Source organism: Pleurodeles waltl, chromosome 6 (genome assembly GCF_031143425.1).
Source record: "Pleurodeles waltl isolate 20211129_DDA chromosome 6, aPleWal1.hap1.20221129, whole genome shotgun sequence".
In the NCBI taxonomy this organism is placed as follows: domain Eukaryota; kingdom Metazoa; phylum Chordata; class Amphibia; order Caudata; family Salamandridae; genus Pleurodeles; species Pleurodeles waltl.
In genome coordinates, this window is record NC_090445.1 from 427,447,094 (window position 1) to 427,460,596 (window position 13,503).

At 44.2% G+C, this 13,503-nt stretch overlaps 1 protein-coding gene across 2 annotated transcripts in view; it reads right to left on the reverse strand.

Moving 5' to 3' along the window:
• LOC138299837 (chitotriosidase-1-like) overlaps positions 1-13,503 on the reverse strand; it is a 353,309-nt gene that overhangs the window by 19,464 nt on the left and 320,342 nt on the right. For both annotated transcript variants that reach the window (XM_069238436.1, XM_069238435.1), the window contains exons 3-5: positions 12,946-13,147; positions 11,253-11,309; positions 3,237-3,402 (exon numbers count right to left, since the gene is read on the reverse strand). In XM_069238436.1, coding sequence (XP_069094537.1) covers positions 3,237-3,402; positions 11,253-11,309; positions 12,946-13,022 — 300 coding nt within the window. In that variant the 5' untranslated portion in view covers positions 13,023-13,147. The remainder of the gene's footprint in view (positions 1-3,236; positions 3,403-11,252; positions 11,310-12,945; positions 13,148-13,503) is intronic.

Genomic DNA, 13,503 nt, shown 5'->3' on the forward strand with positions numbered 1-13,503 from the left:
GGGGCAAATATTTAAAAAAAGAAAGGTGGTCGCTTTGGGACCCCGTGCCCCAGGGACCACCACCCCTAGGGCTATTCACTTTGGAGAGGGGCCACATGGCCCCCCTCGAGGAGCCTCTGGAGGCCCTGGGGACCGCCACACCGCAGGGCAGGCTCCTGTATTTTCCTGGGATGCCCACCCCTGGGACATAGCTGTTTGCTGTGGCTTGGCTGCAGCTCTGTAGCCAAGCCACAGCAAACACAGCAAGTCTGAAGCTTTCATCTCATGTAAAGGGGACAGAGATGAAATGCTTCAGCAACCACAGAGCTGGTGCTTAAAGCAGCTCCTTGGTTGCTGAAGCAATGGGCCTGCAGGGGAGGCCTTGAGGCTTCCCCTGCGGTCTCAGATAGCCTGTAAATGGCTTGTTTTTATTTTTTTTATTTTTTTATGAAAATACATATAGGTACTGCAGGGGAGCCCTTGTGGGCTCCCCGCAGTCCCAGATAGCCATTAAAGAGTGAAAAACAAAGTGCTCAAAAATAAAAAAAAAACAGATAGCTCAGCCTGAAAGTCAAGGGCTTTTGCACTGAGGGTTGGATTCCAGCTGGACTTGTTTCCCTTTTTGTTTTTGTAAATTACAAATGTTTAAATAAACCCCCTATAAGCACCCAACCTAGCACCGTGCACGGCCTTCACCCATGTGCAGCAAAGGTTGCCCGCAAGCCCTGGCCTGCAGCCAGACCATGAGGCTAACACCCCTAACCACCCATGCTGTGCACCGCCCTTTGGCCATGAGTGATGGGAGTTGGCTGCAGCCTCTCTGGGTGTGAGAATAGGTGTGAGAGGATGTATCTGGAGGTGAGAGTGGCTGTGAGAGGATCTGTCCAGGTGTGGGAGTGCGTACATCAGTGTTTTAGTGGGTGCATCAGTGTGTGTGGATCTGTGAGTAAGTGCATGAGGGTGTCAGTGGGTCTGTGAACGGGTGTGTGACAGTCTGAGTGGGTCTGTGAGTGAGTGCGTAATTATCTGAGTGGGTCTGTGAGTGGGTGAGTAAGTGTCCGTGTGGGTGTGTGAGTGGGGGACAGATTGAAAAAGAGAGAGAGAGTGAGAAGGAGAGCGAGAGAGAGAGATAGAGAGTTTTAGGCTTTGATATATGACATACTTAGAATGAGATATTTCTGGACCAATTAAAAAGCAAAATGTATTTGTCATTTCAAAAGAGTAAGATCACCTTTCAGTATGAGCTGCAGCCAAGCCACAGCAAACAGCTATGTCCCAGGGGTGGGCACCCCTGGACAAAGCAGGAGCCGGCCGGGGAGTTGGGGGTCCCCAGGGGCATAAGTGGCCCCTCAAAGGGGTCTGTGCGGCCCTCCTGGAGGTGGTCCCCAGGGCTGTGGGGGTGGCCATCAGACCTCCCCACATATTAAAAGCATTTTTGATTCATGGGTGGTCCCTGGGCGCCATGCGGCTCCCGCTCATATTTTATTATTTGCCCATGGGAAGTGGTGGTCTCCAGGGTTGTGGGGGGGCCAGGACCCCACCCCTTTAAAAAGAAAAGAGTGCCTCCAGGACCTGGCCCACCAAGGGGCTTATTTAAAAACAAGCACAGGAGCCCGTGCTTATTTAAAAAAAAGTTTTTACTGCAAATTCGCAACCCCATCGCAAATTTGCAGTAACATTTGTTTTAAAAAAAAGCTTTTTACCCCTGCGGGGTCCCTCTGGGGCCTCAGCACCAGAGCTAGGGAGTCAGGGTGTTCATACCCTGACCCCTTTTGTACTTTTTATTGTTCTTTGCTGGGACTCAGTTTCAGCCGAGTCCCAAGAGGGCTGCCAACACTTCCTTGTTGAAGTGTTGGCAGTCAATCAGATCTCAGCATAAGATCAGGAGAGGTCACAAATCCTTTGCGTCCCTAGATATACAAATTTAGATTTCCTTCAATTTCTTAAAAAACTACTGAATGGATTTACACTAAATAACAAAAAAAGGCTCTTTCTGGACCAAGAGCTACTTTTCTGCTATATGTTGTGTAATTCCTTGCAGTGGTTTTTACGCTATCGCTGTTCAATTTTTCCTATGGGAATTAACATTGACAACACTCTAAATTTCACCCCTCCTTTATCTCAGCCCCCACTTGATGGATCACCCCAAAACTTTCCAGACAGCAACTCATGTGACTGTCGATTTTTTTGGGAACATTTTGTGAAGGTTCGTCAAGCGGCGCCAAAGATATAGGAATGCAAAAAACAGCTTTTTCTATAGAAACTAGGCCCTACCTATAACTACCTAGTGGCAACCACTACTAGGTTTTATAAATATATATATATATATACATATATATATATATATATATATATATATACACACACACACACACACTGTTTTACATTATTTAAATGTGAATGTTTAATTGTCATAATTATTAATCAAATAATCACATTTGTGGTCTCCAATAAATTGGTCTCCAATAAAGTAACTGAGTTGCTCCCATTCAGATGTTCATACAACTCTATTGGTCATAAGTAGCTCAAAAGGGCTTAATGGATCATTGATGCAGGGTTGGTGAAATTCCTGTCAGCAGTACCTGAGATACTCCGGATGTACTGATTCCTTACTAGATAGCTCTGTCTGACATATAATTCACATCATAAGGTGGCATCAGTACTGTAAATACTAAAACTGCAGTGTGCCACCAAAGCCTTTGAAATGCAGGACAAGTAAATATATACAGAATGTGTTCATGAAAGCCCACAGACTGATCCACGATTCATCTAGCCAGGGAGAGATGTGCATGTTTTCAGGAAAACCAGCGTGGGACAGAGAGGGATGTGGTCTTGGAGACTACCCCGTGATTCAGGGGTTTCTGTGTTATCCTGTCTAATGACATCAATGTTTAACCAGGGGAGGGGAGCGAAAATGCAGGCAGATAGTAGGGGGCAAATTCAATGGTCAGTTGTGCTTCTCCGAGATCTCCTGAAATGGCCAATGTCTTATCTGCACTACGAACCTAGAGAGGAGAGATCTGAGGACTTAAATATCCTTAGGGCAGAAGGAAGGGGGTGATTCGATAGAAATATTTAAAAACCTCAACGGTGTGAATATAGTTGAACAGAGACAGTAAAGTTGTGGAAGCCATTTAAAAACTACAAGGGTATAAATACAACAGAGAAGGCAAAAAGAGATATGATTTTTTTTTAACTCTTTGACCTACACAGCCGAGCAGAACAAGAAGGGAAGATCTCATGAGACATTTAAATACCTCCAACAAGGTTGAGAAGCGCGTCTTGTCTTCGGGGGGACTTCCCCTTGACCCCGGGTACTCCCAGTCCACATCCAGGCCGTCAAACCCGTACTTGCGCAGGAAGGATACCGCGGAGAGGATGAAAGTGCGGCGGTTTGCAGGCGAGGAAACCATGTTGGTAAACCTAGTGTCGAGAGGAACGCACGTGAGATTAAGCACCAGGGTGGGTAGCATGGATTACTGATGCTCTGTGCTGCTTTGTAGAGGCAGGCTGGACAGCTGGGGAGTCAGGAGATTCCCCGGATGGCTGGCGGCTCTGAAAGGCCAGTAATTCTGCGGCAGACTGACACTTGAGGCCTGTCCTGCTTGACTCTACCATGTGACTGACTTTGTCCCGCCCTGGCCATCTTTACAGATGCACCGACGTGTGGGAATCTTCCTCGGTACCTTACATTCCAGAAGCCCCAGTATTGTTTCTGCATCTCAACAGGACCCCGTTTTGGTGGTGAAAAGTAAGCCCATACTTTCACTAAGCATTCCACAGGTAAAGGTAAATTATTCAATTTGATCTAAAGAACGTATCATTTTAAGAAGTTCTTAAATATCTTCAGTCTTCAATATATTAAGACTCATAGATCCTAACGTGTAGGGTTCCTCGCTGAAAATATGCTTTATTTACAGAATGCATGTTTGCTTATTGAAATGACCTTTCACATGATGTCACTGACCACATCATAAATGGCACATTTGATCTCTTCACAGGTGACATCGCTTATTACATCACTATTGACATCATCAAAGAGAGCAGTGGAAGTGCTCAGTACTCCCACACTGCCCACTCCAGAGGATCCACTGGTCTACGAGTTAGCCATTGGAGTCTGGGACTGGCCTAAACACAACCCCTGATTGCAGGGTAAAAAGATGCCAAACCCGTTTTGGTAGTGACAGACTCTTTTGACACAGGGCATGGCTAAAAGGCCTCAGCACCCTAATTTCTAGAGGTCAGTGGCAAGGCCTTAGGCCATTAGGCTATGAATGTACTTTCTGTGTTCAACACCGCTACTCAACACCTTGTCTCATGTTAGGCACCTCCCCCAACAACTCGATGCAGGCCATACACTCAAGTCCAATGCTCAACACCTCTGCCCCCACGCTAAACTGTACTTGGCCTTTGGCTATGCTAAGCTGATCCTTGGTGCAGGACCAGACCTTCTGTCAAGACCTTCACTTAGGGTTCCAGGGCACTGGAAGTGGCCTTTGGACGTACACTGCAAACGGAAAAAAAACATTGCACACAGCCTTTGGAGGAGTAGCACGCTTCCAGGAGCACTACTGAAAATGTTTTCAAGCCCTATGTGAAAAAAACCTCTCCATTTTTATTGGCAATCCAAAATGCAAACATAACTGGAATTATTGCTGTGTAATATATATACAAATATGTGTGTGTGTGTGTGTATATATACACACATTGTGGCTGTCACCACTGTGTGGTAATTCTCGAGACGTGCTCTCCATTGAAAAGTAATTTTTTTATTTGCCTACAACTTTGGCCCCCATCAATGGATCTGCACCAAATTTGCCACTCGCTTCGCATAGTCATCATTTGATGTAGCTATTTGTCAAACACTACTACGTCAGAAACCTGCTGAACAGACTGAGACCAAACCAACATATAGAATTGTGTAAAAAAGGTACCAGGTGGGCTTAAAATAGTTAACACTTTTGTCTAAATTGTCAGGATGAAAAGCAGTGGCAGCGGCCGCAAATCTCAGTTGAGGGGCGGGGGGATTAGGGAAATAATAATTTTTAAAAAATTACCTGTCCTGCCACCAACGCTGACGGCAGCCTCCCTCCTCTTCTCTCCTGCTCCTGATGGTGGCCCAACAATCCCTGTGACACCACTACAGGCTCTCCACACAATCCTGGCACTGCTCTCATGCTATGCCTAGCATGAGAGCAGCACCAGGATTGGTCTGAGCGGCTTGGTCTGCCACTCAGACAGTGCATGGGAGTCTGTGCTGTTTCTCCAGGCAGGCAGTACAACACAGCTGGGTTGGAGAAACCAAAGAAAGCCAGCCAAACTGACATTCGCACTTTTAAGTGAACTCCAGTGACTCCACTCCACCTCACCCCTCCCACGGCCCAGCACCACCCCTCCCTGCACACACTTGCTCAGCCAACAGCTGAAAAATAATACAATAATAAAATACTGCTTTATATTTCTGCTGCTGGCTCTAAGCCGGTGGGGCTACAATCCTCCGCCATTGTGGAGGAGCCGCAGCTGAGGAAAAGCCATTTGTTTATTGCTTATATATTTGGCAACTTTTGACGAATATGCATGAAATTTGGGAGAGACTAAGCCCATTTAAAATTCTCATGATTTTTCTAATTTGTCCAGATCCATTTGGGGGTAGGAGTTTAAAAAGCATGGGTAAACAAGTGTTCATTTGCTAATATGTTTGCTAATATGTTTGCCACTGCCACTCAGTGATCAACCTGCACAAAATGTGGCAAACATTTTAAAGCATTGGCTTTCTATTGGTCATTTTCTTACAATCAATCGGTGAGAGGCATGGTTAAATGCTGGGTCAAAAATATTTAATGTGCTTATATAACTTTGTATTGTTTGATGAATCTGCATGCATTGTGGCAGCAACTTAGAAAGTTACTCCAGTGCACATATTTCATGTTTCATGAAGGTCCAGTGTGCAGGGAGAGTGAATGGGGTCAAAAATATTTCTGCTTTGCTAATAACTTTGCACCAAAAAGCTGGGGCACCCTACATTCCCAAGTACAGGGTAATAAAGTACAAATATAACAGTGTTTGGCCAGGAATGACTTAAAGCATTGTGTTTGGTAATGGTTCAATCTTACCACATAAGAACAAGAAGGAAAAGATTAAGAAAGACAAAATATCCACATACTTGAAGCTAGTAGATTCGTATTTCAGACATCAAATATAAAATTGTAAACTAATAATCACAAAGTGATCAAACATCCGTGCTCAAAGTGACATCGCCCTACAAGTGCAATACAGTGAGTTATACCATACAACAGAAAGTGAATAGAATGAGTATTTACAATATATACACAGAGTCACTACCCATTGGGTACACAAATAAAACAAACCCAATGATATGGGCGTCTCCTATTTTGAGAAGGATGCTAAGTGGAGATTCATCACTTTCTCAGACACTTAAGCGCCTGATTATTCAAATTCCAAGCTGAATACCAGTATAGCTCCGCACAATAGCAGGGTCTCGAGCTCAGCGCAGTCTACTTTTTAGGACCAGACGCAAGGGACCAATGGCTGCCAGGGAGAGGCATTAACCAGGGTTACCGAGGTCAATGTGGCAGGGTCAGAGGATGTGGCCGGGCTCGCTGATGAGGAAACTGCCAACCCAACACACATTGAGAATGACAGACCAGGAGACAGAAATACCAGTGGTGGAAGGCACACCATTGAGCATCACTCCTGCCTTGGATCTGGTATTTAATTTGTCCCAACATATGTTGACGACCAGTGAGGGCACTGTACACAAGAGAGGGTTAGGCTTTGTTCCCACAAATAGACAGGACCTTTTTTTTGGTTAAATATGAACTGCAAAAATACTTCAGGAAACAGAGTGAGGCATTTCTTTCCTACCAGTAGCTATGAAGGCAGTGTGAGTTCCACAGGCTTACGTCCTCCCTCCACTTTTAAGCCCCCTCCCCAGCATTCTATTCCACCTAAAATAGTGACATAGGAAAGGGTTGTTATCAGAGAGGTTCAAAGTCTTTATAACACCTTGAGTTACATTAAATACAATGTTCCTGCAGATGAGATCAAAGCATTCAGAACACTTGCCTGCAACCAAGAAATTGTGATCAAACCTGTGGACAAGTGGGATGGAACAGTTATACAGTACAGGGAATCTTATTGCGTAGCTGTCTTGAGGCAGCTTTCTGTTAAAGAACATTACACTAAACTTGCACAACTGATGAGATCTCTTACCAAGGATGTGACAGATTCAGGACTGGATGCTGGATTCCTCTCTAGATCTGAACATTAGTTTATGAACATTTCTCACCCCAGAGAACAAGTATTGTGCACATTGCCCAAGATGCATAAAAATCTTTCCAGACCTCCAGGATGTACCATTGTTTTGGGGTGTGAGTCTCTTCTAGAACCTCTTTGTCAGTTTGTTGTTTTTTTCCCTCAAAACTTTTGTATCCCTCACATGGTCCTTCATTAGGGACAGTATGGCTGTTATCAAACAGATTGAGGTGTAGTCATTTAGTAACTCTGCCCAGGTACTGGTGACTATGGACACCAATCCTGAATACACCAACATTCCTCAGCATGTGGCTCTAGGTAGTGGAGAATGACCTGGAAAACTGGGAGATGCCCCATTGGGTTCCCTCTTCTTTTTAGTCCAACTCATTGAAATTGCCCTCAACAAGAATCTTTTCTTATTCTTGGATACTAATATCATAGGAAGGGCGTTGCAGTGGGAGCAGGGTTTGCTCTGGACCTGGCGAATCTGTACATGGATGACTATGAGACAACACATTTATTCAATGATGACAATGCCTTTAAGTCAACATTACATTTTGGTGCATATGTAGGTGATTTGTTGTTAAGATAACAGTTTTACTGAACTTCATGACTTTGTAAATTCGTGCTTCCTCAACATCCAATTCACTATGGAATGCAGCAGTACCCACATTACATTTCTAGATCTCATGATTATGACAGAGGGCAGTGTTCTAAATACATCCTTGCATAGTAAACCCACTGAAAGGAATTCTCTTTTGATGTACTTGAGCCATCATTCCAGGAGGTTGCATGAAAATCTTGTGTATGGCCAATTTTTAAGAATACATAGAAAATTGCTATAAGAAGGAAGATTTCTTTGGGGAATCTGATTTCTTGATCAGCCGTTTGGCTGAGAATGTATATCCCACCACAATACTTTGGAAGGCTGGTTTGTGGAGTCTGGTATACTCACAGGTAACATCTCCTTACTCCCTGGACAGCCTCTGTCACAGAGGGATGCATAATCTTTGTCAGTACATTTCACACCAACAGCAATGCTGTAAGGAACATTGTTTATAAATACGGACATTTGATAAGGGACACTATCAAGCACAGGGAGTTACCCTCATGTTCCTTCAAAAGGGGTCCGAACATAAGGGGTAAATTGGTGAGGGCAGCTTTACCCGCTCCAACGGTCCCCACTATATAATCTCAATGGGGTCTGCAACCCATCAAGGGACACTTCAAATGCAGACAAAGTTCAACTTCTAAAATTTCCAATGAAACAAAAACTTTCACTCAAAGTAATGTGACACAACAACTGAATTTTTTCTCAAATTGTAATTCACAAAATGTCATTTATGCAATATGTTGCCCCTGATCCAAGATATACATCGGTCAGACCATGCAGATAGTTCAAGTTTGGGTCCTTTAGCACTGCAGCAGATTAACTGGAAGACAACTGGAGCACCCTTTGTGGATCACTACATGGAACAAGGCCATACAGCTGATGACATTCTTTGGCAGGTCATGGAGGTCCTAAGACAAGATCCACGTGGGCAGGGGAGGGGCAGATCTACAAACTTTTAGAACTATAGTGTTGATAAATTGAAAAGATTGGTTCATTGGTGATGTACTGAACAATCAGGAAGAGTGGGGACATTTTGTGACACATAAGAGATAAGTCACAATTGGATGTCCGGTCTATGATTTTATGCTTATGTCCTTCAGTTTTATGGATAGTCAGTTTCCCCAGTTATATAACATCAGGAAAATTCACTTTGCTTCTGGGGCGGCTGGTTGCTCCTTTATGTATGTTTTCCACCCTCCAGCCTTTGGTTAGCACCTCTCATTGTATGACATATTTTGCCTTCCTGCTGCCTTGGACTAAGGTTAAGTCTCCCCTTTTCATTACCCCGCATCCTTTGTATTTCTGGACTTTAGACTAAGGTCTTGGTTCAGTTTCCCCTGGCCGTACTGTGATGAAGCATGTGCACTAAGGATTCTCCCCACTCCTGTAAGTTATGGTCTCGTTGTTCTCCAGCTGCAGTCATGCACACTCCTCCACACGACGTATGAGGATGGTGTGGCCATCCAGCAGGTTATGTGACGGTCTAGTCTTTTTTGGTTGTGTGAGTGACACATTCACATCACAGTGTAGGATGTCTTCTTCATGATTTGGCTGAGAGCGTTGGTGAAGCCATGCATTGTCGGATTGTGAGATCGGTATCTGTTTTTAGTACTTTCATTTGGGTTTCTACGGTCTGTTTGGGGTCAATTGAGAGACATGACCCTTTCATTTATTTGTGTTTCTATTTTACAGTGAGTTTGGATTCTTCTTACCCTTAGCATGATCAGAGCACAGTGCGTTGCACTGTTTACTTTGCTTGCTAGGGTGTACTTAAATTCCTTTTCACCCAACATGATTGAAGTTTCATGTAAGATATCACTGGAGGAACCTACAACTTAATTTTGCCTGGAGTGTTTATTGATTTTACATATTGCACTTTTCATGGGAGTGTGCCGTGCACAGTTACCTGACTCAGCAAATTATGAGACATGTCTCGGGAGTGTGCAGTGCACGTCTTTTTGTCAAAGTCCATTAGGAAATGGGTCGCTTTCCTTGCCATTATGGTCTGGAGCATGTGTGACAGTGTACCACTATCCTGGTTTTGGAACATTTGTAGGAGCATGGTCTTGTTTACAGCATGCAGCTGTCTCGCGCTTGTGTCCACCTTCTTCTGTTGGCACATTTTAGAACATGCCTTGCTGTTGGTTATTCCAATGTGGATTCATCCCCACTTACTAATTGCATGGGTCTTCTTCTTTTACTTATTCCCTAACTAGTAATTGATATGTGCTATCATTGGAATATTTTGAGCCTGATTACTCTGGTTAGGTAAGACATTTTTGTCTCCTAAGCATTTCTACCCTTATTTTTTAGGATAGGCTTCAACTGGTTGTCTGCGTACTCTTCTCTGTAGGTTGCTACCAGTTCTTTGTCATGAGGAAGACCCCAGGTGATTCTTCATAAAAAGGTGTTGAAACATTGACATTCAATGGGTCTCCCCGTATCTTTAATCGAAAGACTTTAAAACTCAAATGCCCATATCATTGGTTTTCCTATTGATTTATTCTTGCATTGGGTAATGACCCTGTGTATATATTGTAAATACTCATTCCATTCACTTTCTGTGTATTGTATGGCTCACTGTACTGCACTTGCACTGCCCTGTAACTTGGCGCACCTATGTTTGATTACATTGTGATGACCAGTTTACAATTTTGTAATTGTTGTCCGCAACATGAATCTACTATATTCATTTATGTGGATATTCTGTTTTTTTTTCTCGTTTTCCTCTTGTTCAGATATAATAGGATTGACCCACTAACAAACACAATACTCTTAGTAATTGCTGGCAGAACACTGTTGTATTTGTACTGCTAATAACTTTGGCACTGTTTAATCGATCTGCGGAGACTTAACCCAGCTACTATTCTCTTGGTATTTTTAAGTTTGTGCAACTAGATCGGGGAAAGGTGATGTTTGTTTCTAATAACATTGACACCATATGACAAATAAGCACAGAAGTTGGTGGAAGCGTGTAAGAATTGTTTTTCTCCAATCTGTCACATTTTGCGTCAATCCGTCAAGTGAGGCAAAGATAAAGGAGAGCAATGCCATTTTCATTTGCTTTTATGCTCTGCATAAAATGTGGCAAGTGGTTAGTACATTACACCAAGTGCAGGCTTACCAAGTTCCATGCAGATCCAAATGTAGGAGTAAATGAGTGGGGGGTCAAAACATTTTTAATTTATTAATAACCGTGGTATGAAATTTGGCAGAGACTTGGCATGTATAACCTTCTCTTAGTTTTCTGAATATCATATGGATCACATGGTCATAGTATTCCTCAATGACTTGCAAGATACAGCAATTGTAGCCATTTAAACAGAAAATATGATTTAATCTTCAAATTAAAGATATAAAACAAGTGAGTGTGAGTTGGTCTCACCTTTCGGTACCAAAGTTCCATCCACCGATGCTCAGCAGGGTCTTCAGGCCAGGATTTCTGGGAAACGTAAAGAAGTCACCTTCAAGACAGAGCTAGTTGAGGCAAAGACACTGATATAATGTTTGACTGCTGTTCCCTCAAGTCCAGTTTCAACTTTGAACAGTTCAGTGGGTAGTCAGAGGTGTATTCTCATTGCCCTATCTGGGTTCTGGCAGCTCCTGTTCACTTCCTGTGCTCTTAGGACAGACAGCACATGGTCAGCAGCTCATGCCAAGACGTTTAGAAGTTAACATCTCCAAAGAATATACTGTCTTATGTGAGGGCAGCAGCATGCAGATGTTCTCTCTTCTTGGTTTGGAGTAGGGCTACTATATTACTTTTCTATGGCTTATTCCTAGCATTAGCAATGCACAAAAATGATCAGAGAAATGGGATAACGTAGAAAATCCTAATGAGTGATGCCCATCTGCTTAGGCGTCTGGCATCTTAGGCATGCTAGCAGCCAATCCCCAGTCAGTCACGGAGACCAAACCAGGTCACATCCTGGTTGAAAGTCATGGTAAGGTAGAGCAGAATATTCATAGGAACACCAGCGAGGGCAGAGCTCAGTCACCCCACAGGCAGAGTTAGCTCAAGTCAAGATAGGGGGAGCATTTTTTGTTGGGGCATTGGTCTCTTGAGAAACACTGTCCAAACTGCACCAAAAAAATCCCCAAGCCATGTTTAAGAGAGCCAGGTTCTAAATGAGACATTGTTTACCAAATGGGGAACTGCTCGGACTCACTATCTTCCATACCAGCTTTCAACGAAAGCAAGAGAGAGCAAAAGATGCTCAACAAAGTGGAGTATATACAGATGAGTGCTAGGTCCATCCGACCAATGACACTTAGGGCTGATGTGCTGCTTCCAGGGCAGAGAGGAAGGACAGATGAGATGGGATGCCTGCTCTACTGAGAGTGAGGGAGGGGAAGAAGGGATGTGCCGCCTGGGCCATAGAGGGAAACCTATGTAAGAGAGCTGCAATATGCACCACAGAGTTATAAGACGTGGGGGGGGGGAAATGATGCCTGGCCACAGAGAGCAGAAACCTGGAAAAAGGACTCTGCATGGGGAATTGCAGTGAGAGGGAGATGTGCTACCAGAGCCACAGGGTGAAAAAGAGAGAGAAGGAGAGAGTGAGTGAGAGAGAGAGAGAGAGAGAGAGAGAGATGTGTGCTGCCTTGGCCAGAAAGAGTGAAGAAGAGAGGAGGGGCAAGTGCTTGGCAGGGTACCAGTGAGCAAAGTGAGAGATGTGCCACTTGGCCGCAGAGAGTGAGTAGGTCCACATGGGACAGAGTAAGAAGAGATCTGAAAGAGCACTACCATAACATCCACTTATGGGCAAAAGGGGGGAGACAGAGAGAAGAAACCTGGGAGGAAAATGAAGAGCTGCATGGCAGAAGAGGAGAAAGGAGCTAAACCATATGTCGAGAGAGAGAGAGAGAGGAAGGCATCTTGGAGTGAGAAATGTTTATTATGGCATGTCTATACGGTCACTTTCCAGGTGAGATATGCCAACCGAGCACCAGGCCCAGTACTTCAGACTGAGTGAGATCTTGCATGGGGTCACTGCATGTAACTGATTCACTGTCCCCTAAATTTAAGCCACTCCCCTCCACCACCCCAGTGCCCTTTGCCACCCACCGCAACTTACCTGCTTTTCAGCCCGTTGAACTTCTGGTAGAGGGTCTCGTCGTTCCACTCCACTGTGCTGATCTGGTTATCCTTCATCCCGGCGAAGGCGTACAACAGGTGAGTGCACAGCGACGGATCAATGTTCTCAGGTAGAAATTTCGCCTCCCCTTGGCGGTACTGGGCCCAGTTGGTGAAGTAGCACACCAGCTTGGCAGCAGAGCCTGCAAGAGCGGGGTTAAAGTGTTGAGTGGTAAAGGGGGGGCTTGAACCAGGTAGAGTGTTGTGAAGGACGGCACTGGCACAGAGATGATTTCGTAGATAGTTTATTTTCAGTTCCAGTAACAGATGTGACCTCCACCTCAGCCAGCTCCCAGTAACCGTCTGAGGTGGAATGTCACGGTTCCCATGACAATCTACAAAGATTCTATTCATAAAACACACATTATAACATATCCTCCTCCTTTATATAAAAGCCCCCCACCCCTCTTGGTTCTCAACTTAAAGGTTACTATAACTTATCCAAAAACAAAACAAAGTTAGATTGAAACTTGACTTATGATAGACATAACTTAAAACA